Here is a 22862-nt window from a genome sequence, read left to right on the forward strand (position 1 = left end):
CTGTCTTCTGTTGGTTCACCTGCTCAAACCTTTTCTTCATCCAACACTCCTTATTTCGTTTTCCTTGCTTCTCTCTTTCTTGATAGACAAAAAATAAGTTGAAGACAGCATCCAAGTCAATAAAGAAGACAACTGTACTTGTACATTTGAAATATAGTTGTAATCAGTTCAATTTCACCACTGTTGCAACCAAAATGCTGTATCCCTGACAAGATCAACACAAAGGAAGACAAACGCCTCGCAGACAGACAGCAAACGAGCGGATTATTTGGGGGAGAAAATAAGCAAAAAATGTGTAGTGTGGTGAAGTCTTGCGCCACTCTCAGGGTTTAGTCAATACTGCAGCACAAAAAAAAGTGCATTACAATCAATGCCTCTAAATAATATGGGAAGGGCGGGGGGCATCTAAACGTTTCAGTTAGAATACCAAATCCATGAAATTAAAACATTTGTAGCATTTTTATGGCAGACATTTTTGAAATACGACGTCATTACAAAGACAGGCACAGTGTCCATACTTGATCAACCCATGACATTCATTAAAACTGGTATTTTATTTGACGAAGGAATTCTTGTCTTACGGTAATGATGCTGTATGAAACTAACTCCACAGTTGTCTAATTGAAGGACAAAAATCTCCCTCACCCCCACCAGAGAGAGCTTGCTGCTGGCGAGACATTCGATTCATAGCTGCAAAATGGCCGACCGTCAACCAACTGACTTTCCAGCGCTTTAAAAACGAATTCTTCTGCACATTAGCTAGGTTTACATTATCTTAGTACTTACTTACAAATCAAGAGCACCAACAAGTATATTTCTTTGTTAGCCACATAACGTTACTTCATTATTCGTTTAGGGGCTGTTGATTTTCAAGTAGCCTCGAATGACAAAAAAAAAAAGAGGATTTCGCACTGAAGCACTTTAGCCACAGATGAAAGAGGAAATAATCTTAGCTTTAGTTAGCTAGCTCTATTTCATATGTGATTCCTGAGGTGAGTATATCTTCGTCACTATTTGTAAAGTTGTTGGTTAACTGCATGCATATTTTGCAATAATATGCATATTCCATAGATAAGAGGCTATTGCTAACAGTCTTGCAACGCAGCAATTTTCTGTCGACATCGATGCTAAAATATGGCTAACTAGCATGCTACAGAATTGATGTCGTCGCGCGAGTGAGCATCTGGAGAAGTTCTCTTGACGCTTACTTCAGTCACGAGCAGACCAATCTAGCAATATAAATTCGGAGTCTGGGTAGTAATCCTGCAGCAAATAATGCTGGCATACTTGTATTTAAAAAAACAAAGATGGTGTTAGCTTGCTAGCTAGTTTAGCAACTTGTTACAGGGTGTGTAGTTAGTCGACACAGCAGATAGCTAATTTAGCTACATCTCTTTTACCTTGCTAGGTCGGTGCAAGACCTCGCGTACACTAAAAATATGAAGATGTTGGTCCATTTACCGTTAGTCAGCGAACTACCTGTGTTGCGTGGATAGATAACGTTAGCTACTCGGTTTCGTGATCTGAGCCTGTTCGTGTCATGTGTCCATTTTTAGCCCGCCATAGTTTCATAACGATGGCTAACATCCATCGACATGCAGCGTTTTGGTTGTTAGCCACGGTTGATAAATGGCCACCATCAGCAGGGTTTAGCATTAGCTAGTTATATTGTAATAATTGTTGCACCTTCATACTTGCAAAGGTAGCTAGCGAACTATGTTGCTTATTCCCATGCACGAAAGGTTACGTGCGTGCATGAAGGATGGCTGTTGCAGCTAACGTAACTAGCTACAGTAGTTACCCTGAGCTCCCGAAATCATGACAACTGTGGCTCATAGTGAGCCCCCATAGCCTCTAACGCTAACTATGTCACTGATAAATAAGGGCCAGATAGCTGCACATTCGCATCATGATCAGTTTCGATGTCTTTACAGGCCATTTTCAGAGCATTGTGTCCATGACAATCTGTCACCTTGACTCTTATCAACAATGAGTGTGCTGGCAGTTCATGTATTTTTGTGATGTAACGTTACATGCCCCGTTTTTTATTTGAATGCTTACTTATGGGTTCCTTAAGATAAATACCAACCCGTTTAGTATATCTGGCCTTTCAGAAACAGTAACTGCATTTTAGTAGGTGTGTCAGTCCCGTGTGGCTCAGTTGGTAGAGCATGGTGTTTGCAACGCCAGGGTTGTGGGTTCGATTCCCACGGGGGACCAGTACGGAGAGAAAAAAATGTATGCATTCACTACTGTAAGTCGCTCTGGATAAGAGCGTCTGCTAAATGACTAAAATGTAAAAGTCAAGGCAGCCATACTTCAGATCCCTTACAATGCTGTCATGGTATAGGCTAGCTAGCGATAAGTCATAGTTTGAAAACAAGGCATTAGAAAGTGTGTCCCTGCTTTGTCAACAGGACTGGGCCTTTAGCATTCGAAGCTTAGAACAAGACCTGAACACTCCATCCTTTTACTGGCTAACTCACAAGGCTTGGAGGGGAGGATAAACCTGAAATTTCCTGCAGGTGTATTATGTGGATAATTACCCTATGCTTGGCAGGTGCTGTACTGTTCAGTCTTCTGAGCCCTAGGCTGTAAATCATTGTGGCTCAAGCCAGTATACAGATTGTTCTAAGGACAGTTGCACTGGTTTGCGGTTTATAATGTGTTTCTTCTATTTCCTCTCTCCCCAAGAAAGGAGTATCAGGAAAGGGAACAGTAGTTCATGGAAGACAAGAAAAGGAAGAAAGACGACAAAAGGAAAAGGGAAGCATCTCAGAAGGTAATGATGTTTTTCCACGCCAACATACAACTTTGCCCTGAATGATGCTCAGTTTAACTTGTTGCAGTCTTATTGTTTTTCTTAGAACTTAAGTTTTGACACAGTCGTACTCTGATGAACCAGATTATAGGCTACATGATATCACCAAGTTGTGATGACCTGGCCAGCTGGGGCATATTCCGTATTGCAAAGTTGTATGCAATACACACAACACGTCTCAATAAATTAAATGTAATGAATAATAGATTGTTGATTACTGTTGTTATGCCTGGCACTCTGTCCAGACCACAGTACTCCAACCAGCCAGTGCCACTGCCGAACATTTTACTGTTTCATTGACCTACTTTGCCGTTCATACAGTTCTGTTTGTCTTTCACTTGAATGTCTTTAATGAATGAATTAATATCTCCATATTTGGCTTCTTATTTCAGGTTGCAGAGCAAAAAAACAAAGGTGAGTGGTGTCTTTGTGTCCTCTGCTAGATTCACCTGGTTGCAATGTTCACAACGTCGCACCTGTTTCTCTGTCTGCTTATGGCAGTCTTGTCGTTCTCATCGCTAGCATTTTTTTTTGCGACAACTAACGAGGAACTTAGTACTGTTCCAGTATGCAGATTTTTTTTGTCACTGATCATTTGTACTAATCACGATTTCGCAAGTGCTTGCATCTTTGGCCCATAGACTTGCCCAAAACTGTCTGAGTTTCTGTTCGGAGGGGTGGAGACTTTGCTAGCGACTTCGCTAGTCTCATTAGTACATTTTCTAATATTTCTCCCACCAGAACTTAATCAAGCATCTGATGCAATTACGCAAGATTTTAGTTCTGGGTGCCTGAGCTCTGTTTGTTTATGCGGTTGGCTTTGTGCTTTGTCACTCCAGTGACACACTATCCAGCAGATAAAGAGCACAGTTTCTTTCCCTCTTCCATCCTTCTCACAAGTAACTGAATATTGGAATATATTAAATCAAATCGTATTTGTCACATGTGCCATACACAACGGGTGTAGACCTTACAGTGAAATGCTTACAACCTTAACCAACAATGCAGTTTAAAAAAAATAATAATAATAAAATAAAAGTAACAAATAATTAAAGAGCAGCAGTAAAATAACAATAGGGTGGCTATATACAGGGGGTACCGGTACAACACATTGGCTCTGTACCAGTACCCCCTGTATATATTAGGGAATGCATTTGGAAACTATTGACATGCATTTGAAAATACTCATACAAATATTGCAGTACTCCATGCATTGTAACTCTGGTCTGATTTGCTCTAGGGTTATTTGAAATGTATTTGGAAACCTTATGCGATCCCAGGATTTTCGGTAGTACTGACACTGAACACAAGGGGTGCTATTTTCGAACCCCAAAGGTTAGCAATGCTAACAAGTATATGTAAAATCCCATAGGGAATGCTAGCTAAATGCTCATGAACGCATTGCAAACATTTTATACAGTCTCTGACAAACAATTTGCAGGACAGACATCCCAGCTCTTAAAGTTATACAAGTAATGCAAAATTGCTACTAAGCAAATATTAGACAGTAAGTCTCTAGATCCAGGATGGGATTCTTTGCTGTTACCAAGACTCTTAATTTTGCAAGAAGCTAGCTAACTAGCCTCTAAATTAGCAAACCAAATGTACAACTGCAGAGCATTTAGCACATTTTAGACAGTTAACTTAGTTATAAGATATCTAGCTGGCAAAGTTGTAATTTCCATACTGTAACTAGATTTCCTGACGGGTGCTGCACAACAGTCAACGGTCTCTCGTCGTTATGTGCTTGAAAACATACACCATATGACTGGGGACTACCAGTAAGCTTTGAAATGTGAAATGAAGAACGCAATCTGCTTTATCTCCTAACTTAGGGCAGAAGTTGACTGCAGTTATTGACTTAAAAAGTAGCTACAGTTATTCCGAATGATAAAGAATCTTAAATAGTTTCAACGGTCATCCATTGGCTATTTCCAAATACCCCTGTTCACAGCCCAAGCCAATTTCAAATAACCCAAGCCAATTACTTGAAAATACTTCAAATGAAAGTAGTATATTTGGCTACATTATTTGAAATACACATGTATTGAACCAGGTCTGGTCTATTGTTTAGATGCATGTGGCTATTTGACTCTTATTTCAAACGATGATTGCTTGATAAAATGTTTTTTTTTATCCACTAGGAAATGTTCTTTTAATTTCATATCACCATTTTTATGCTGAATGTCCTCTATACTCCTTACTGACCTCTCTCTCTTCTTCTTCACCATGCAGTGCCAGAATTGACCAAGCCCTTGTCCACCCAGTCTCCTGCTGCCCCCAGTTCTGCTTCCCCCAGCCCTGGACCCACCCCCTCGCCATCCTCCTCCCCTGCCACCGCGGCTGCAGGCGGCGCCCCCCCTCAGGGCGGGAACAATGCGAAGCGGCCGGCGGTGGCCAACGGACAGCCCCCCACAGCAGGCACCCAGGCCCCCCAGCGCTACATGCCCCGCGAAGTGCCCCCGCGATTCCGCTGCCAGCAAGACCACAAAGTGCTACTGAAGAGGGGCCAGCCGCCGCTGTCCTCCATGCTACTGGGTGGGGGGCGGAGGGGGAGACGGCCCCAACGCAACCATGGCTGCTGCCTCAGGTGGGTGTCTGGCATGAGTCGACATGGGGCATTATGCGAAGTTAGGCTCCGTTTGAATACTTTAGAAGTGCATCCCACTTTACTCGCTTTGTCTTGGTATAACGTTTTGGGGAAAACTATTTGTTCTCTCATTGTCCAAGTCCATAAAAATTGGGCGGCAGTCAATGTGTGTCTATCATGTGTCTTTGTTGTTTCCCGTCCAGATTCCAGTCCAGGCTATGTGGGTCCAGCTGCACCCTCACTGCCCCTCACCTCATCATCCTCTTCATCATCAATCGCTGCTTCTTCTACTTCTTCAAATTATGCAAATTCCACGTGGGGGACGGGCTCTGGCAGCCTGCCCTCCTCTCAGGGCAGGGAGAAGGTCATTGTGGACGGCTCGGACCTAGAGGAGTGGCCTAGCATCGCCCCTGGCGACGGGAGCGGAGGAGGTGGAGCTTCAGGGCCTGGAAGCGGTAGTGAGTCGTCGGGGGAGGGCGGTGGTGGAATGCCGAACAGCTGTGCCTCATGGAAAGGGGGTGATCCTGGCAGTCCTTCACCCACTTCCTCGTTCTCAATGTCCAATGAATGTATGCTGTCCGGCAGTGTGGTGTGGGGGTCTGCTGCCTCACAGGGTCCTGTAGAAGGGAATGCAGCCCCAGGGACGTCATTGCCACCCATTCCCAAATCCTCCCCTCTGCCAGTGGGGCCTGATGGCTCCCTTGGTGGCAGTGGGGGGATCCCTGGTGCCAACTTCAACCCAAATGCCAACCCTTCCGCCTGGCCTGCCCTAGTGCAGCAGGATGGAGCTGGGGCAGCTTCCTCTGAAGGTGCCCCCCCCTCTTCCTTCCTCCAGAGCCAGGTTGGGTCTCTGTCTGCCAACAACCCTCCCCCGGCCCTGGGGAACCCACCTCTAGCTTTGAATCAATCCGCTCATCAGCACCAACTTCACCAAATGCAATCCAGAGACAGAGAGCACCCGTCGGATGGGGGCTGGGGTGGAGCAGCACTGGAGACCGGAGCAGGACCAAAAAACGCGGGGACAGGGGAGGGAGCCAATATAGACTGTGGGGGAGGAGCCAACGGGGGAGACAACCTCTCTGCTTCCCAAACCTCTTCCTCCTCCTGGGGAGGCCAGCCTTTCCCCGCTGCTAACTCCAAAACGGGTGCCTCAAGGACTGATGGTTGGGAAGGGGGAGCTGCTGAGGGTGGTGGAGGCTCGCGGTGGGGGTACAGCGCTCAGGGGGGTAATGGAGGGAAAGCCTGGGGCGCTGGAAGTGGGGGTAACACTCAGACCGCCGGGGTATCTCAGGGAGGGTGGGGAGGGGGAGAGCGAGGGTCTTCAGTTGGAGACTGGGGAGGTAATTCAGGTGGTATGGGTGGAAGTGGTGGAGTTGGCAATTCAGGAGGGGAGGCTGGTGGTGTCGGCGGCCGCAGCAGTAGCAGCAGCAGCAGTGGGGGCAGCATCGGCAACCCCCCTGCCGCCGCCTCTTCTCCCAAATCATCCACCACTACGACAAGAGCTTTGGACAATCAGAAGGGAGTTGGAGTGGGGGACGGAGGGGCAGAGGGGGACACAGGGGAGTGGGGGGGAGGCCGGGGCGGAAGAGGTCATTCTTCATCCAGCGGTGGAGGAAACTCCAGAGGTGGCGGAAATCACAATCAACACCATGGGTATGGCCACCACCGGTATTCCCACCCCCCACCACCCAACCCTGAAGTGGCCTTACAGGCAATGCTCAGCCGCAATGACCTGGACCCGCGCGTCCTCTCCAACACGGGCTGGGGCCAGACCCAGATCAGACAGAACGTGGCCTGGGACCTAGAACCAGGAAAAGGAGGTTCTGGATTGTCTGCTTCATCCAAAAACTCTCCACCTCCCATTGGTCCGTCTTCTCAGTACTCCACTGGCTCTGCTACAACTACTGATTCTCCTTCCCTTCTCCCTGGCTCAGCTCCCAACCTGAACTCCAACCCTTCCCTGGGGACCTCTGGTGGCTCTGGGGAGGGCTGGGAGAGTGGTGGTAACAGCAGCAGCGGTTGCAGCAACTCCCTACCCAACCGAGGACCACCTCACCCGGGATCCAACATGAGGAATCCTTCTGGTGTCACACAATCTGCGTCAATGACCACTGGAGCAGGTATGGGAGGAGGAGGAGGCCTTGGACCAGGCCAGGGGAAGCCTACAGGAGGCTGGGGTGGGGTAGGATCAGGGGAGAGCCAAGGAAAAGGATGGGGGAATGAAGGATCAGAGTGGGGTGGAGGGAGGGAACGTAGTAGTAGAGGAGGAGGTGGTGGGGGTGGTGGAGGAGGAGGGTGGGGAGATAATGGACAACAGGGTAACCAAGGTGGAGGAGGAAGTGGCTGGGGAGGCAGCCAGGAGGAGAAGGGGACAGGAGGAGGATGGAAGGAGATGGGGAGGGATGGAGGAGGGTGTGGTGGACAGAGGGAGAGGGGTGGGGGGGACTGGGGAGAGCGAGAGGCCAAATCAAGCAGTGGAGGAGGAGGATGGGGAGAGGAAAGGAAAGGTGGGGGAGACTCAGAAGTCGGTACGTGGGGTAGCTGGGATGAGGGAGCCCCGAGGAGAGCCTGGGGGGCAGGAGGTACATGTGGAGGAGGGGCAGATGTGGACATGGGGGGCAGCAAACCCCACCAGGGGCGTTGGGGTGGAGGGGGGGGTGGGAAAATGCACCCGTCACAGATGCCAAACAGCCAGACAGCCTCTCTGAAAGGCCCCATGGCACAAAAGCAGCAGCACCAATCACAGCCCCAGCAGCAGCCGCTACCGCAGCAAGCGCTGGACCCAGGGGACATGCAAGGAGGAGGGGGCTGGGGGAGACCATCGGGCCCCCAGGCTCAAAACCAAAGCAGCTCAGGCTGGACGGCCGGACCCATCCCCAGTGGTCCTAACGGAGGAGAGGGGCCGCAGTCCAGCGGGTGGGAGGAACCTTCACCACAATTCATTAGCAGGAAGATGGACATTGACGATGGGACGTCGGCTTGGGGAGACCCCAGCCAGTTTAATAACAAGGCTGTCAACCTGTGGGAGAAGAACGGCGTTCCCGCTGGTCAGCAGCTGCCAATGCACGGCCAGGGACCAGGACCACCGCCCCAACAGCAGCCGCCTGGGCCTCCAGCTCTGCAGCAGCAGCCTGGGCCTGGGAGGCAGCCCACTGGGATGGGAGGCAGGGACATCAACCCTGGCCATGGACCTGGACCTGGGAAAGCTCCAGGGATGGGTAAGAGACTAACTGTTAGGCTGATGTGTTATACTTTGTGATACTGGACTGTTCGCGTAGATTTTTTTTAAATATAAGATTAAGCCTATTACCTAATAGACATGCGGAGTGGAAATCAGTCTTTCCCATAAACCTATAGAGCACAGTACATAAATCACACCACTGTATCACTGATGGATACATCCCTATGCCTGCCCATGTGTAGCTCCATCGTCTGGCTGGGACGGTGGCTCTCCCTCCGACCCCCCGGTGGACAACGGCACCGCAGCCTGGGGGAAGCCCACTGAGACCCCCACCGGCTGGGGAGACCCTGGGGAGGAACCTGGGAAGAACACCTCTGGCTGGGGAAACCCCTCACCCAACCCCATCAAATCTGGTAAGGAAAATAACTACTGTAAAGCCTCAAAAATACATGACGATGTCTGATTAGGTACAGTGCATTCGGAAAGTATTCAGACCACTTTCCTTTTTCCACATTTTGTTACGTTACAGCCTTATTTTTCCCCTCATCAATCTACACACAATACCCCATAATGTAAAAAAACAGGTTTTTCAAATTTTTTGCAAATTACAAATAAACCGATTTACACATATTCGTAAGTATTCAGACCCTTTACTCAGTACTTTGTTGAAGCACCTTTGGCAGCGACTACAACCTCAAGTTCTTGGGTATGACACTACAAGCTTGGCACACCTGTATTTGGGAAGTTTCTCCCATTGCTGCACAGCTATTTAGCAGGTTTTCATCAAGGATCTCTCTGATCTCTCTCTGTTCTGTTAATATTTCCCTCGATCCTGACTAGTCTCCCAGTCCCTGCTGCTGAAAAACATCCCCACAGCATGATGCTGCCACCACCATGCTTCACCGTAGGGATGGTGCCAGGTTTGCTCCAGATGTGACGCTTGGCATTCAGGCCAAAGAGTTCAATCTTGGTTTCATCAGACCAGAGAATCTTGTTTCTCATGGTCTGCGTCCTTTAGGTGCCCTTTGGCAAAGTCCAAGTGGACTGTCATGAAGTTAGTGCCATTCTGCCCACAGAGCAGTGACCGAGTTCTAGTGAGCAGCGACCATTTTTGACCATGGCCGTTATAATATTCTATTCACTCTAATCATGCTAAATTCTCAGAGTGAATCGTCAGTAACTTTTTAACCATTAATGGTAGAGACATAGGGTTTGTTTACAAAATGTCTCCCAAAAAATCGACACAATCACAGATTTGCAGTGTCATCATAACACACAGCATATTATTGGTGTAATAATGCTACTCATTGTTATTTCCATAGCAGGTTCAAAGTCTATGCAAGAAGGAGGCTGGGGTGAGGGAGACCAGGGCTCGGTGGCGGCCTCGCGTCACTCCAGCTGGGAGGAAGGGGAGGAGGGAGGAGCAGGGGTGTGGAACAGTGAGTCCCAGGGCAGCAGCTCCTCCTACAACAGTGGGGGCTGGGGCCAAGGTCACGGGGGCAAGAAGCCCAACAACAAGGTAGGACAGCATCCACAATGGGTTAGGTTAGGTTTTCTATGGTGGTTGCCTCATTCAGATACTTGAGAGGAGTTGGATTTTTGATGAGGCCTTTTGGTGGGAAGATGGCCTTTGTTTGTGCCAGAAAAAAACCTACTGCCAGAAATGTTATATCTGTATGTTTGTCTCTCAGGCTCCCCTGAAGAGTGGAGGAGGAGACTCCTGGATGAACCCCATGAACAAACAGTTCTCCAACATGGGGCTCCTGGTAAGTTTCAGAGAAAATGCTAAGTTTAGAGCCCACAGGCACCCACTGTGTGTTTGAGATACTGTATGTAGTGAGAAATGTGTTGTATCTATTACAATGAGAATGGCATGCCAATAGATATGGTGGGGTTGATTTATGATGGTGGTAGTGATGAGGATATGTGATGTGTTTGCAGGGTGATGATCCTAGTGGGCGGCCTCTGGACTTGGCACCTGGTCCTCCTCAGGATAAGAAGATGGAAGGAGAGAAGCGAGGGATGGGCCTGAATGACTACAATGGAGAGATGCGTAAAGGAGGGCAGAGAGCCATGGGAGGAGGAGGGATGGTCTACCGTTCACCTGGTTCCAAAGAGATGGGGCCTGGCGACCCTGGGCCTTACTTTGATAAGGTTGGTACCTCAGACCATAGCAATGCTCTGTGGATATGTCTCAAATGGCACCCTATTCCCTTTATAGTACACTACATTTGATCAGAGCCCTATAGGTATTGGTCAAAAGTAGTGCACTAAAGGGTACATGGTTCCATTTCGGACGCAACCTCTGTGACTTTGACTGTTCTCCAAGTACCACTTGTCTCGTTAACACTTTATTCTATGTCTCTTTCTTCCTTCCCCTCCTTCTTTTGGTATCCTTCTTCCTGTCCCCTCCTTATTTTGGTGTCCCGTTTCCTGTACCCTCCTTCTTTTGGTGTCCCTCTTCCGGTCCCTTCCCTGTCTCGCCTACTTCTTCCCCCATATTGGGAAACTACTTTGATTGGCTGTCACTGCAATCAGCAGACCTTGCCTTTCACCAATCAGGATGGGTGCCTTGGGGAGGAGTACTCTCCGCCCTCTGTCTACAAGCCCTCCCCCCTCTACAACCACACTATCCCCCCTAGACAAGTAAGGCTGTGTCCCTCTGTCTCCATTAGACCATCAGCTCATTGCTTCACCACTAACCTGGTCCCAGATCTGTTTCTGCTTTAGCCAACTCTGACTATTGTTGTTATTCCATAAGATCTGGGACCAGGCTACTTCACCACGTCTCCCTGTACATAGAAACTTCTCTTACTGTCCATCCCTCATAAATTGTGTTCTTCAAAAATCAATGAGTACATATCATTTAATAGAAGAAAAAAAACATGTATACAGCAATTGCAGATTTTCCCTTTAAGCATCAAGTAAAAAGTCCCCCAAAATCAGTTCCTCTGTGTCAGTGTTGTATCGTCCTCTTCTTCTGTCTCTCATTTCCCACCCTATCTCTCCCATCATTGTCTGTCAAAGAGTTAGCCATGTTTGTAACCCACTCCCTCCTTCTGTTTCCTTGTCAGGGTGGTCATAACATGTTTGGCAGCAGCGGTGGTGGGATGCCTCCGTCCAGACACCAGCCCGGTGTGCCACCCATAAACCCGTCCGCAGGGATACGAGCACAAGTGCCTCATCAGTTCCTGTCACCTCAGGTACCCTTATGTAAATCAGTCCTATATGCCCAAACCTCCGCTCAGAACAATAGATTTTTGGTCCGTTGGCTTCTTAGTAAGTTCTTTCTGTGAAACGTTGTTTCCAGAGATGTGATTTATTTCACCAGCCTGCTCTTGATCATCGGCTAATGGGAGTATTTAGGTGACCACACTCAATGGATAAACAAAAACTCACCAAATCGATGAGTAGTGCACTCACTGATTTGTTGTTTTGAAATGGAATGTGCTAGACAGAAGATGCTTTATATTCCACGTTCCCATGGTAACACCGATGGTCCATGTTCCAGGTGCCAGGTTCTGTGCTGAAGCAGATGCCGCCTCCCAGCGTGGGTGGAGTCGGAGGTGTGGGTGGGGTGGGGGGTGTAGGAGGGGGAGTGTTCCCCCCTCAGCTGTCCCCCCAGCACATCGCCATGCTAAGCAGCATCTACCCCCCGCACATCCAGTTCCAGCTGGTGAGTAGCTATACTCCTATACAACACTAGAATGATCACAGTAGTGGTCAGAGAACAAAGCCTTGAGGAACACAAAAACTTACCTTAGATTTGTTCTGATTAAAGCCATGTTGGTTGAAGCATCAATGTTTTTATATACAGTTGAAGTCTGAAGTTTGCATACATTTTAGCCAACTACATTTAAACTCAGTTTTTCATAATTCCTGACATTTAATCCTAGTAAAAATTCCCTGTTTTAGGTCAGTTAGGATCACCACTTTATTTTAAGAATGTGAAATGTCAGAATAATAGTAGAGAAGGATTTATTTAATCATTTATTTATTTCATCACATTCCCAGTGGGTCAGAAGTTTACATACTCAATTAGTATTTGGTAGCATTGCCTTTTAAATTGTTTAACTTGGGTCAAACGTTTCGGGTTAGCCTTCCACAAGCTTCCCACAATAAGTTGGGTGAATTTTGGCCCATTCCTCCTGACAGAGCTGGTGTAACTGAGTTACGTTTGTAGGCCTCCTTAATCGCACACGCTTTTTCAGTTTTGCCCACAAATGTTCTATGGGATTGAGGTCAGGGCTTTGTGATGGCCACTCCAATACCTTGACTTTGTTGTCCTTAAGCCATTTTGCCACAACTTTGGAAGTATGCTTGGGGTCATTGTCCATTTGGAAGACCCATTTGCAACCAAGCTTTAACTTCCTGACTGATTTCTTGATGTTGCTTCAATATATCCACATAATTTTCCCCCCTCATGATGCCATCTATTTTGTGGCGTGCACCAGACCCTCCTGCAGCAAAGCACCCCCACAACATGATGCTGCTTCCTCCGTGCTTCACGGTTGGGGTGGTGTTCTTCGGCTTGCAAGCCTCCCCCTTTTTCCTCCAAACATAATGATGGTCATTATGGCCAAACGGTTCTATTTTTGTTTCATCAGACCGGAGGACATTTCTCCAAAAGGTACAATCTTTGTCCCATGTGCAGTTGCAAACTGTAGTCTAGCTTTTTTATGGCGGTTTTGGAGCAGTGGCTTCTTCCTCGCTGAGCGGCCTTTCAGGTTATGTCGATATAGGACTCGTTTTACTGTGGATATAGATACTTTTGTACCTGTTTCCTCCAGCATCTTAACAAGGTCCTTTGCTGTTGTTCTGGGATTGATTTGCACTTTTCGCACCAAAGTACGTTCATCTCTAGGAGACAGAACGCATCTCCTTCCTGAGCGGTATGATGGCTGCATGGTCCCATGGTGTTTATACTTGCGTACTATTGTTTGTACAGATGAACGTGGTACCTTCAGGCGTTTGGAAATTGATCCCAAGGATGAACCAGACTTGTGGAGGTCTACAATTTGTTTTTCTGAGGTCTTGGCAGGTTTCTTTTGATTTTCCCATGATGTCAAGCAAAGAGGCACTGAGTTTGAAGGTAGGCCTTGAAATACATCCACAGGTACACCTCCAATTGACTCAAATGATGTCAATTAGCCTATCAGAAGCTTCTAAACCCATGACATCATTTTCTGGAATTTTCCAAGCTGTTTAAAGGCACAGTCAACTTGGTCTATGTAAACTTCTGACCCACTGGAATTGTGATACAGTGAAATAATCTGTTTGTAAACAATTGTTGGGAAAATTACTTGTCATGCACAAAGTAGATGTCCTAACTGACTTGCCAAAACTATAGTTTGTTAACAAGAAATTTGTGTAGTGGTTGAAACACTAATACCCTGACTACACCGCTCGCGTCGCAAAATAAATTTAGGAATCTATGTTATTCAATTATTGCACCCACACTGCTCGTGCGCATCAATGAGCGTCTGCGTTGCCAAGGGCTAAAATAGAAGACATTCCTATTTCTGATGCAGATCACGCTGCAAGTCCTGCCTTTCCCATCTCCTCATTGGTTTATAGAAGCAGGTACCTACGTGCCATCTCCTCATTGGTTATACCCACGTGGGTGATTGAAAGACGAACTGTTGTCGTGGTAATACTATGAAAGTTTAGATGCCAGTCACTATATAAGTTAAATGATGAAAAAGCCTGGAAGGAGGAGAGATGACTAGAAACGATTCGGTTGACCGTTTTTATGTGTGGATTAATTGGCGGAGTAGAGGACCTTGTGCATTTCAGGTAAAATAACAACCTAATGTTTATATTCCAGGACAAATTAGCTAGCAACAGCAAGCTAGCTAAATATGACAAATTAGATAGCAAGTGCAAGCTAATTTGCCATAAATGTTTAATGCTTTTTGACCTGTCCCCAAATTAATGTCATTGGTTCAGAGTTTGTTTTGATATTTTAACTTGCGTGTCGTGATCACGTTTGGTGTAGGGGGACAAAATAAATGTATGCACGATCGTGCGCAGCCGGTTTGGTTTCCGTGTTAGGTTGGAGTCATTAAAACTTGTTTATGTAAGCTTCCGACTTCAACTGTACCTATATAGACAGTGCATTCGGAAAGTATTCAGACCCCTTGACTTTCCACATTTCGTTACTTTACAGCCTTATTCTAAAGTGGATTAAATTGTTTTTTTCCCCCTCAATCTACACACAATACCCCATAATGTCAAAGCAAAAACAGGTTTTTAGAAATGTTTGCAAATTTATACCAGGAAATGCTTACTTACAAGCCCTTAACCAACAGTGCAGTTAAAGAAGAAAATATTTACCAAGTACGCTAAAATAAAAAGTAACACAATAAGAATAACGAGGCTATATACAGCGGGCACCGGTACTAAGTCAAGTGTGCAGGCTAGTTGAGGTAATTTGTACATGTAGGTGGGGGCAAAGTGACTATGCATAGGTAATAAACAAACAGAAAGTAGCAGCAGTGTACAAGAGGGGGAGAGGGGGGGGGCATGTCAATGTAAATTGTCCGGTGGTGATTTTTATGAATTGTTCAACAGTCTAATGGCTTGGGGGTAGAAGCTGTTGAGGAGCCTTTTGGTCCAAGACTTGGCGCTCCGGTACCACTTGCCGTGCGGTAGCAGAGGAAACAGTATAACTTGGGTGACTGCAGTCTCTGACATTTTTATGGGCTTTCCTCTGACACTGCCTATTAAATAGGTCCTGGATGGCAGGAAGCTTAGCCCCAGTGATGTACTGAGCCGTTCGAACCACCCTCTAGCTCCTTACAGTGAGATGCCAAGCAGTTGCCATACCAGGTGGTGATGCAACCGGTAAGGATGCTCTCGATGGTGCAGCTGTAGAACCTTTTGAGGATCTGGGGGCTCATGCCTAATCTTTTCAGTCTCCTGAAGGGAAAAATGTTTTGTTGTGCCCTCTTCACGACTGTCTTGGTATGTTTAGACCATGATAGTTCGTTGGTGTTGTGGACACCAAGGAACTTGAAACTCTTGACCCGCTCCACTACAGCCCCGTCGATGTTAATGGGGGCCTCTTCGGCCCGCCTTTTCCTGTAGTCCACGATCAGCTCCTTTGTCTTGCTCACATTGAGGGAGAGGTTGTTTTCCTGGCACCACACTGCCAGTTCTCTGACCTCCCTATAGGCCGTCTCATCGTTATCGGCAGAACATTGTGGAGCGAAGACATGAGTGTGACGGCACAGCCTTGACAGACAGTGCCTTACTCAGGTGACAGCTTGCTGAAGTTTTGGCATTCTGACATGACTATTGATATGCTCGGTTGTGTCGTCAGCAAACTTAATAATGGTGTTGGAGTCGTGGGTGAACAGGGAATACAAGAGGGGACTAAGTACACAACCCTGAGGGGCCCCAGTGTTAACCTCTTGGGGCTAGGTGGGACGCTAGCGTGCCACCCGTGGTGCACTCCATCAACAGCAGGTGCATTTCAAGAGCGGCAAATTTGAATCCAAATAAATGTCAAAATTCAAATTTTTCAAAAATACAACTATGTTACACCATTTGAAAGATAAACATCTCCTTAATCTAACCAGGTTTTACGATTTCAAAAAGGTTTTACGGCGAAAGCATAAATTTAGACTATGTTAGGACAGTACATTTACAAGAGTTGTGTGTAATGTTTTGTCAAGTCAAAGACAGGGTCACCAAAACCATAAAACCAGCTAAAATGATGCACTAACCTTTTATAATCTCCATCAGATGACACTCCTAGGACATTATGTTAGACAATGCATGCATTTTTAGTTCTATCAAGTTCATATTTATATCCAAAAACAGCGTTTTACTATGGCATTGATGTTGAGGAAATCGTTTCCCTCCAATAACCGGCAGTCAAGTCAGCGTAACAAATTAAATAATTAAAATTAGAAAACATTGGTAAAATATTATATTGTCATTTAAAGAATTATAGATTTACATCTCTTGAACGCAATCAACTTGCCAGATTTAAAAATAACCTTACTGGGAAATCACACTTTGCAATAATCTGAGCACTGCGCCCAGAAAAATACGCGTTGCGATACAGACTAGACGTCATGTTGGGGAGATCTAAAATCGAAAATACTATGTAAATAATCCATTACCTTTGATTCTCTTCATCAGATGTCACTTCCAGGTATCACAGGTCCATAACGAATGTAGTTTTGTTCAAAAAAAGCTCATCATTTATGTCCAAAAATCTCCGTCTCGTTAGCACATGATGTAAGCCAGCCGGACTTCTCGTCATGAACGAGGGGAAAAAATATATTTCCGTTCGTTCAAACATGTCAAACGTTGTATAGCATAAATCATTAGGGCCTTTTTTAACCAGAACATGAATAATATTCAAGGTGGACGAATGCATACTCTTTTATAACGTATTGGAACGAGGGTACCCAACATGAACTCGCGCAAAGGTGTCTAATGGGCCATCATCGTTCCATGGCTCTTGTTCGGTCAGATCTCCCTCCAGAAGACTCAAAACACTTTGTAAAGGCTGGTGACATCTAGTGGAAGCAATAGGAAGTGCCAAAATATTCCTAAACCCCTGTGTTTTTCAATGGGATAGGTTTAAAGTCAATACAACACATCAGGTATCCACTTCCTGTCAGAAAATGTCTCAGGGTTTTGCCTGCCAAATGAGTTCTGTTATACTCACAGACACCATTCAAACAGTTTTGGAAACTTTAGAGTGTTTTCTATCCATATATAATAAGTATATGCATATTCTAGTTACTGGGTAGGATTAGTAACCAGATTAAATCGGGTACATTTTTTTTATCCAGACGTGCAAATGCTGCCCCCTAGACCCAACAGGTTAAGGATCAGCGTGGCAGACGTGTTGTTGCCTACTCTTACCACCTGTGGGAGGCCTGTCAGGAAGTCCAGGATCCAGTTGCAGAGGGAGGTGTTTAGTCCCAGTCCTTAGCTTAGTGATGTGCTTCGAGGGCACTATGGTGTTGAACGCTGAGCTGTTGTCGATGAACAGCATTCTCACATAGGTTTTCCTTTTGTCCAGGTTAGAAAGGGCGGTTGGAGGCGCAATCTCATTCGCACATCTGTGGATCTGTTGGGGCGGTATGCGAATTGGAGTGTGTCTAAAGTGTCCGGGAGGATGCTGTTGATGTGAGCCATGACCAGCCTTTCAAAGCGTTTCGTGGCTACCGACGTGAGTGCCACGGGGCGGTAATCATTTAGGCAGGTTACCTTCGCTTCCTTGTGCACATGGACTATTGTGGTCTCTTGAAACATGTAGGTATTACAGACTCGGCCAGGGAGAGGTTGAAAATGTCAGTGAAGACACTTGACAGTTGGTCCGCGCATGCTTTGAGTACACGTGCTGGTAATATGTCTGGCCCAGCGGCTTTGTGAATGTTGACCCGTTTAAAGGTTTTGTTCACATCGGCTACGGAGAGCGTTATCACACAGTCATCTAGAACAGCTGGTGCTCTCATGCATGCTTCAGTGTTGCTTGCCTCGACGTGAGCATAAACGGCATTTAGCTCGTCTGGTAGGCTCGCGTCACTGGGCAGCTCGCATCTGGATTTCCCTTTGTAGTCCATAATAGTTTTCAAGCCCTGCTACATCTGACAAGCTTTTTAATCCTACTACACCGGCTCTATCTTAATCCTTTGTTGACACTTTGCTTGTTTGATGGTTCGTCAGAGGGCATAGCGGATTTCTTATAAGCGTCCGGATTAGTCTCCTGCTCCTTGAAAGCAGCAGCTCTAGCCTTTAGCTCTATTTTCAGGTGTCTCCAGCGATGTTCGATCGGGTTCAAGTCCGAGCTCTGGCTGGGCCACTCAAGGACATTCAGAGACTTCTCCCGAAGCCACTCCTGCGTTGTCTTGGCTGTGTGCTTAGTCGTTGTCCTGTTAGGTGAACCTTCGCCCCAGTCTGAGGACATGATCGCTCTGGAGCAGGTTTTTATCAAGGATCTCTGTACTTCTTTCCCTCGATCATCTTTCCCTCGATCCTGACTAGTCTCCCAGTCCCTGCCGCTGAAAAACATCCCCTCAGCATGATGCTGCCGCCACCATGCTTCACCGTAGGGATGGTATTGGCCAGGTGATTTTATTTTAACCTTTCTTTAACTAGGCAAGTCAGTTAAGAACAAATTCTTATTTACTATGATGGCCAAACCTCATGGCTTGGTTTTTGCTCTGACATGCACTGTCAACTGTGGGACCTTATATAGGCAAGTGTGTGCCTTTTCAAATCATGTCCAATCAATTGAATTTACTACAGGTGGACTCCAATCAAGTTGTAGAAACATCTCAAGGATGATCAGTGGAAACAGGATGCACCTGAATTCAATTTCTAGTCGCAAAGCAAAGGGTCTGAATACTTATGTAAATAAGGGATTTCTGCCTTTATTTTTAATACATTTGCAGAAATGTCTAAACCTATTTTTGCTTTGTCATTATGGGGTATTGTGTGTAGATTGAGGATTTCATTTATTTTTTTAATCAATTTTAGAATAAGGCTGTAATGTAACAATGTGGAAAAAGGGAAGGGGTCTGAATACTTTCCAACTATACTGTAGGCCCAATTTGTTTTAAATGTATTTTGAGACCTTACAGCTCTATTAGACATCAACCTCTGTTCATACCCCTCCTCTCTCTATATGCTGTGTTCAAACTGCCCGCCTCTTCTTAGGGTGTTATAACAGGTGTTTACAGTCGTCTATCCCTCTCCCCCAGGCCTGCCAGCTCCTCCTCCAGCAGCAGCAGCAGAACCCCCAGCAGCAACAGCTCACCTCACCACAGCAGCTCCAACAGCTCCTACAGAACCAGAGGAAGTTCCCCCAAAACCCACGCCAGCAGGCCGACCCACAACAGGTACTACTGCTACCACTACTACCACTACTATATATATATCTCAGCAAAAAAATAAACATCCCTTTTTCAGGACCCTGTTTTTCAAAGATAATTTGTAAAAATCCAAATAACTTCACAGATCTTCATTGAACAAATGTTTAAACCCTTTACAATGAACTATAAACAATTAATGAACATGCACCTGTGGAACGGTTGTTAAGACACTAACAGTTTACAGACGGTAGGCAATTAAGGTCACAGTTATGAAAACTTAGGACACTAAAGAGGCCTTTCTACTGACTCTGAAAAACACCAAAAGAAAGATGCCCAGGGTCCCTGCTCATCTGCTTGAACGTGCCTTAGGCTTGCTGCAAGGAGGCATGAGGACAGCAGATGTGGCCAGGGCAATAAATTGCAATGTCCATACTGTGAGACGCCTAAGACAGCGCTACAGGGAGACAAGACGGACAGCTGATCGTCATCGCAGTGGCAGACCACGTGTAACAACACCTGCACAGAATCGGTACATCCCAACATCACACCTGCGGGACAGGTACAGGATGGCAACAACTGCCCAAGTTACACCAGGAACGCACAATCCCTCCATCAGTGCTCAGACTGTCCTCAGTAGGCTGAGAGAGGCTGGACTGAAGGCTTGTAGGCCTGTTGTAAGGCAGGTCCTCACCAGACATCACCGGCAACAACGTCGCCTATGGGCACAAACCCACCGTCGCTGGACCAGACAGGACTGGCAAAAAGTGCTCTTCATTGATGTGTCGCGGTTTTGTCTCACCATGGGCGATGGTCGGATTCGCGTTTATTGTCGAAGGAATGAGCATTACACCGAAGCCTGTACTCTGGACCGGGATCGATTTTGGAGGTGGAGGTTCCGTCATGGTCTGGGGTGGTGTGTCACAGCATCATCGGACTGAGCTTGTTCTCATTGCAGGCAATCTCAAAGCTATGCATTACAGGGAAGACATCCTCCCACATGTGGTACCCTTCCTGCAGGCTCATCCTGACATGATCCTCCAGCATGACAATGACACCAGCCATACTGCTCGTTCTTTGCGTGATTCCCTGCAAGACAGGAATGTGTTCTGCCATGGCCAGCGACGAGCCCAGATCTCAATCCCATTGAGCACATCTGGCACCTGTTGGATCGGAGGGTGAGGGCTCGTCGCTGAGGAACGTTTTTTTTTATGCTCGTGGTTGTAATTAATTTGATCTATCGCATCCCACCACTGTCCCAGAGTGTTTGGAATATTTATTTTGCGCGCAGAATTGAATAGGTCCACTTTTGTACAATGGGGGATAGTAGATCGACGTAGGTTAGTGCTTTTGCTGTTCGTTTGGCCTTCTCATCTTGTTGACTGACAAAGTAAATGTGGACATTTCTTCCAATATCTTCAATCTGCACCTTGGAATTTGTCTGTCTTAAACTTGTAGCCTGTGAGAAAGACCCGATCACGTGAGCGAGAGAAGCTTCGGCTTGTGCCGCACACTCAGGGAGAAGGGCACAACGCAGCACTCTGGGCCGCAAAAGGCGTGGATTTTTTTAGGGTGCATTACAGCCACAAAGGGCATGCTGCCGTGAAATTCGAGGCATTATCAAGTGCTTGTCAAATTGTAAATGAGACTATTGGAGTGTCTACACCCTTCGCAAAAAAACCAAGCCGAGCTCATGCCTTTCAAGCGACTTTTTTCAAATCATCATTAGTCTCATCATGCAGCCTTACAATGTATTAAATGTCAAAACATACAGCCCAACGTTTGTAGAACCAAAGTTACATTAATAACTCTAAACTAAGCATATAGGAATACCTGTCTCTTTGTTAACCACTCAACACAGAATAGCCGCATGGGCACACTCCCTCAAATCATTTGGAGAAAATATTTATATTTTATTCAGCTTTGTTCAATTGTATTCTTCATACTATTAAATAATACCACGGAATTATAAGCAAATCTTGTCTGCTAAATGAACTACATCAGGACCTAACATAAGGACAACTCAGAGTATGCTATTCTGTTCTTCTGAAATAGACTACATTTTCTTCATATCATGCTTCTTTAGACCTGTCTAACATAATGGATTTGTTGTGAAGGTGTAGGCTATATTACATTGATTTTATTAGACTTTTTAAAATGGCTTGTAGGCTGTGTGTGGAAGCAAGGAGATGCTAGATGTGTTTTATGTTTTTTAATGGTCAATTACTGTGAGACCGACCAGTTATTTGCTTGACGATCACCGGCTGACAAAATTCTGTGACTTCCACAGCCCTAGTCACACCAGATACTGACTGGTTTTCTGATCCACGTCCCCTATTTTTTTGTATTTTTTATAAATCTCTCACTAACAGATGCATATCTGTATTCCCAGTCGTGAATTCCATAGATTAGTGCCAAATGCATTTATTTAAATTGACTGATTTCCTTATATGAACTGTAACTCAGTAGTCTTGTTGCATTTACATTTTTGTTCAGTATAAATGTTTTCTCAAATTTTTTATTTTGTGTTAAACTGTGTGCACTGAACTGACATGTATGATGGCTGCTGACACGATGTTCAGATGAAGGGAGTGAAATAGTCTATGATGTGCACCACTGCAGTGCTCAACTCAAACAGTGGTGTGTAGCCTACTGTAGCTGCTTGAAAAAGATAATTCAATGCCCATACTTTCACTACTATGTTTGCCATGTTATGTTGTTATTAAAACAAAATCATAAGCTATAAAAATAGTCACACACTCCATATATATATATATCACACACACACACACAGTGGGGGGAAAAAGTTTTTGATCCCCTGCTGATTTTGTACGTTTGCCCACTGACAAATAATGATCAGTCTATAATTTTAATGGTGGGTTTATTTGAACAGTGAGAGACAGAATAACAACAAAAATATAGAGAAAAACGCATGTCAAAAATGATATAAATTGATTTGCATTTAAATGAGGGAAATAAGTATTTGACCCCCTCTCAATCAGAAAGATTTCTGGCTCCCAGGTGTCTTTTATACAGGTAACGAGCTGAGATTAGGAGCACACTCTTAAAGGGTCCTCTCTGGATTCTGATGATACTGAAATGTGAATATTGATAAGTTTGTTTTTGATTTCTTTCTCTGTCACCAAACTCGACTATGCTTTCTTATATCTTTCTGTCACAAGCTCCTAACCGCAGCTTGTTACCTGTATAAAAGACACCTGTCCACAGAAGCAATCAATCAATCAGATTCCAAACTCTCCACCATGGCCAAGACCAAAGAGCTCTCCAAGGATGTCAGGGACATGATTGTAGACCTACACAAGGCTGGAATGGGCTACAAGACCATTGCCAAGCAGCTTGGTGAGAAGGTGACAACATTTTGTGCGATTATTCGCAAATGGAAGAAACACAAAAGAACTGTCAATATCCCTC

General features: G+C 45.7%; 1 protein-coding gene across 1 annotated transcript in view; it reads left to right on the top strand.

The window, feature by feature from the left end:
• The first annotated feature begins 308 nt into the window (after window positions 1–308).
• The window catches only part of LOC106589538 (trinucleotide repeat-containing gene 6B protein-like), a 40185-nt gene continuing 17631 nt past the window's right edge, over window positions 309–22862 (top strand). The window contains exons 1-13 of the mRNA XM_045709980.1: window positions 309–992; window positions 2695–2782; window positions 3214–3235; window positions 5057–5422; window positions 5615–8629; window positions 8835–9005; window positions 9915–10111; window positions 10284–10358; window positions 10534–10746; window positions 11131–11238; window positions 11667–11795; window positions 12104–12268; window positions 19302–19460. Coding sequence (XP_045565936.1) covers window positions 2726–2782; window positions 3214–3235; window positions 5057–5422; window positions 5615–8629; window positions 8835–9005; window positions 9915–10111; window positions 10284–10358; window positions 10534–10746; window positions 11131–11238; window positions 11667–11795; window positions 12104–12268; window positions 19302–19460 — 4677 coding nt within the window. The 5' untranslated portion in view covers window positions 309–992; window positions 2695–2725. The remainder of the gene's footprint in view (window positions 993–2694; window positions 2783–3213; window positions 3236–5056; window positions 5423–5614; window positions 8630–8834; window positions 9006–9914; window positions 10112–10283; window positions 10359–10533; window positions 10747–11130; window positions 11239–11666; window positions 11796–12103; window positions 12269–19301; window positions 19461–22862) is intronic.

The sequence above is a fragment of the Salmo salar genome, chromosome ssa28 (genome assembly GCF_905237065.1).
Source record: "Salmo salar chromosome ssa28, Ssal_v3.1, whole genome shotgun sequence".
NCBI classification, from domain to species: Eukaryota; Metazoa; Chordata; class Actinopteri; order Salmoniformes; family Salmonidae; genus Salmo; species Salmo salar.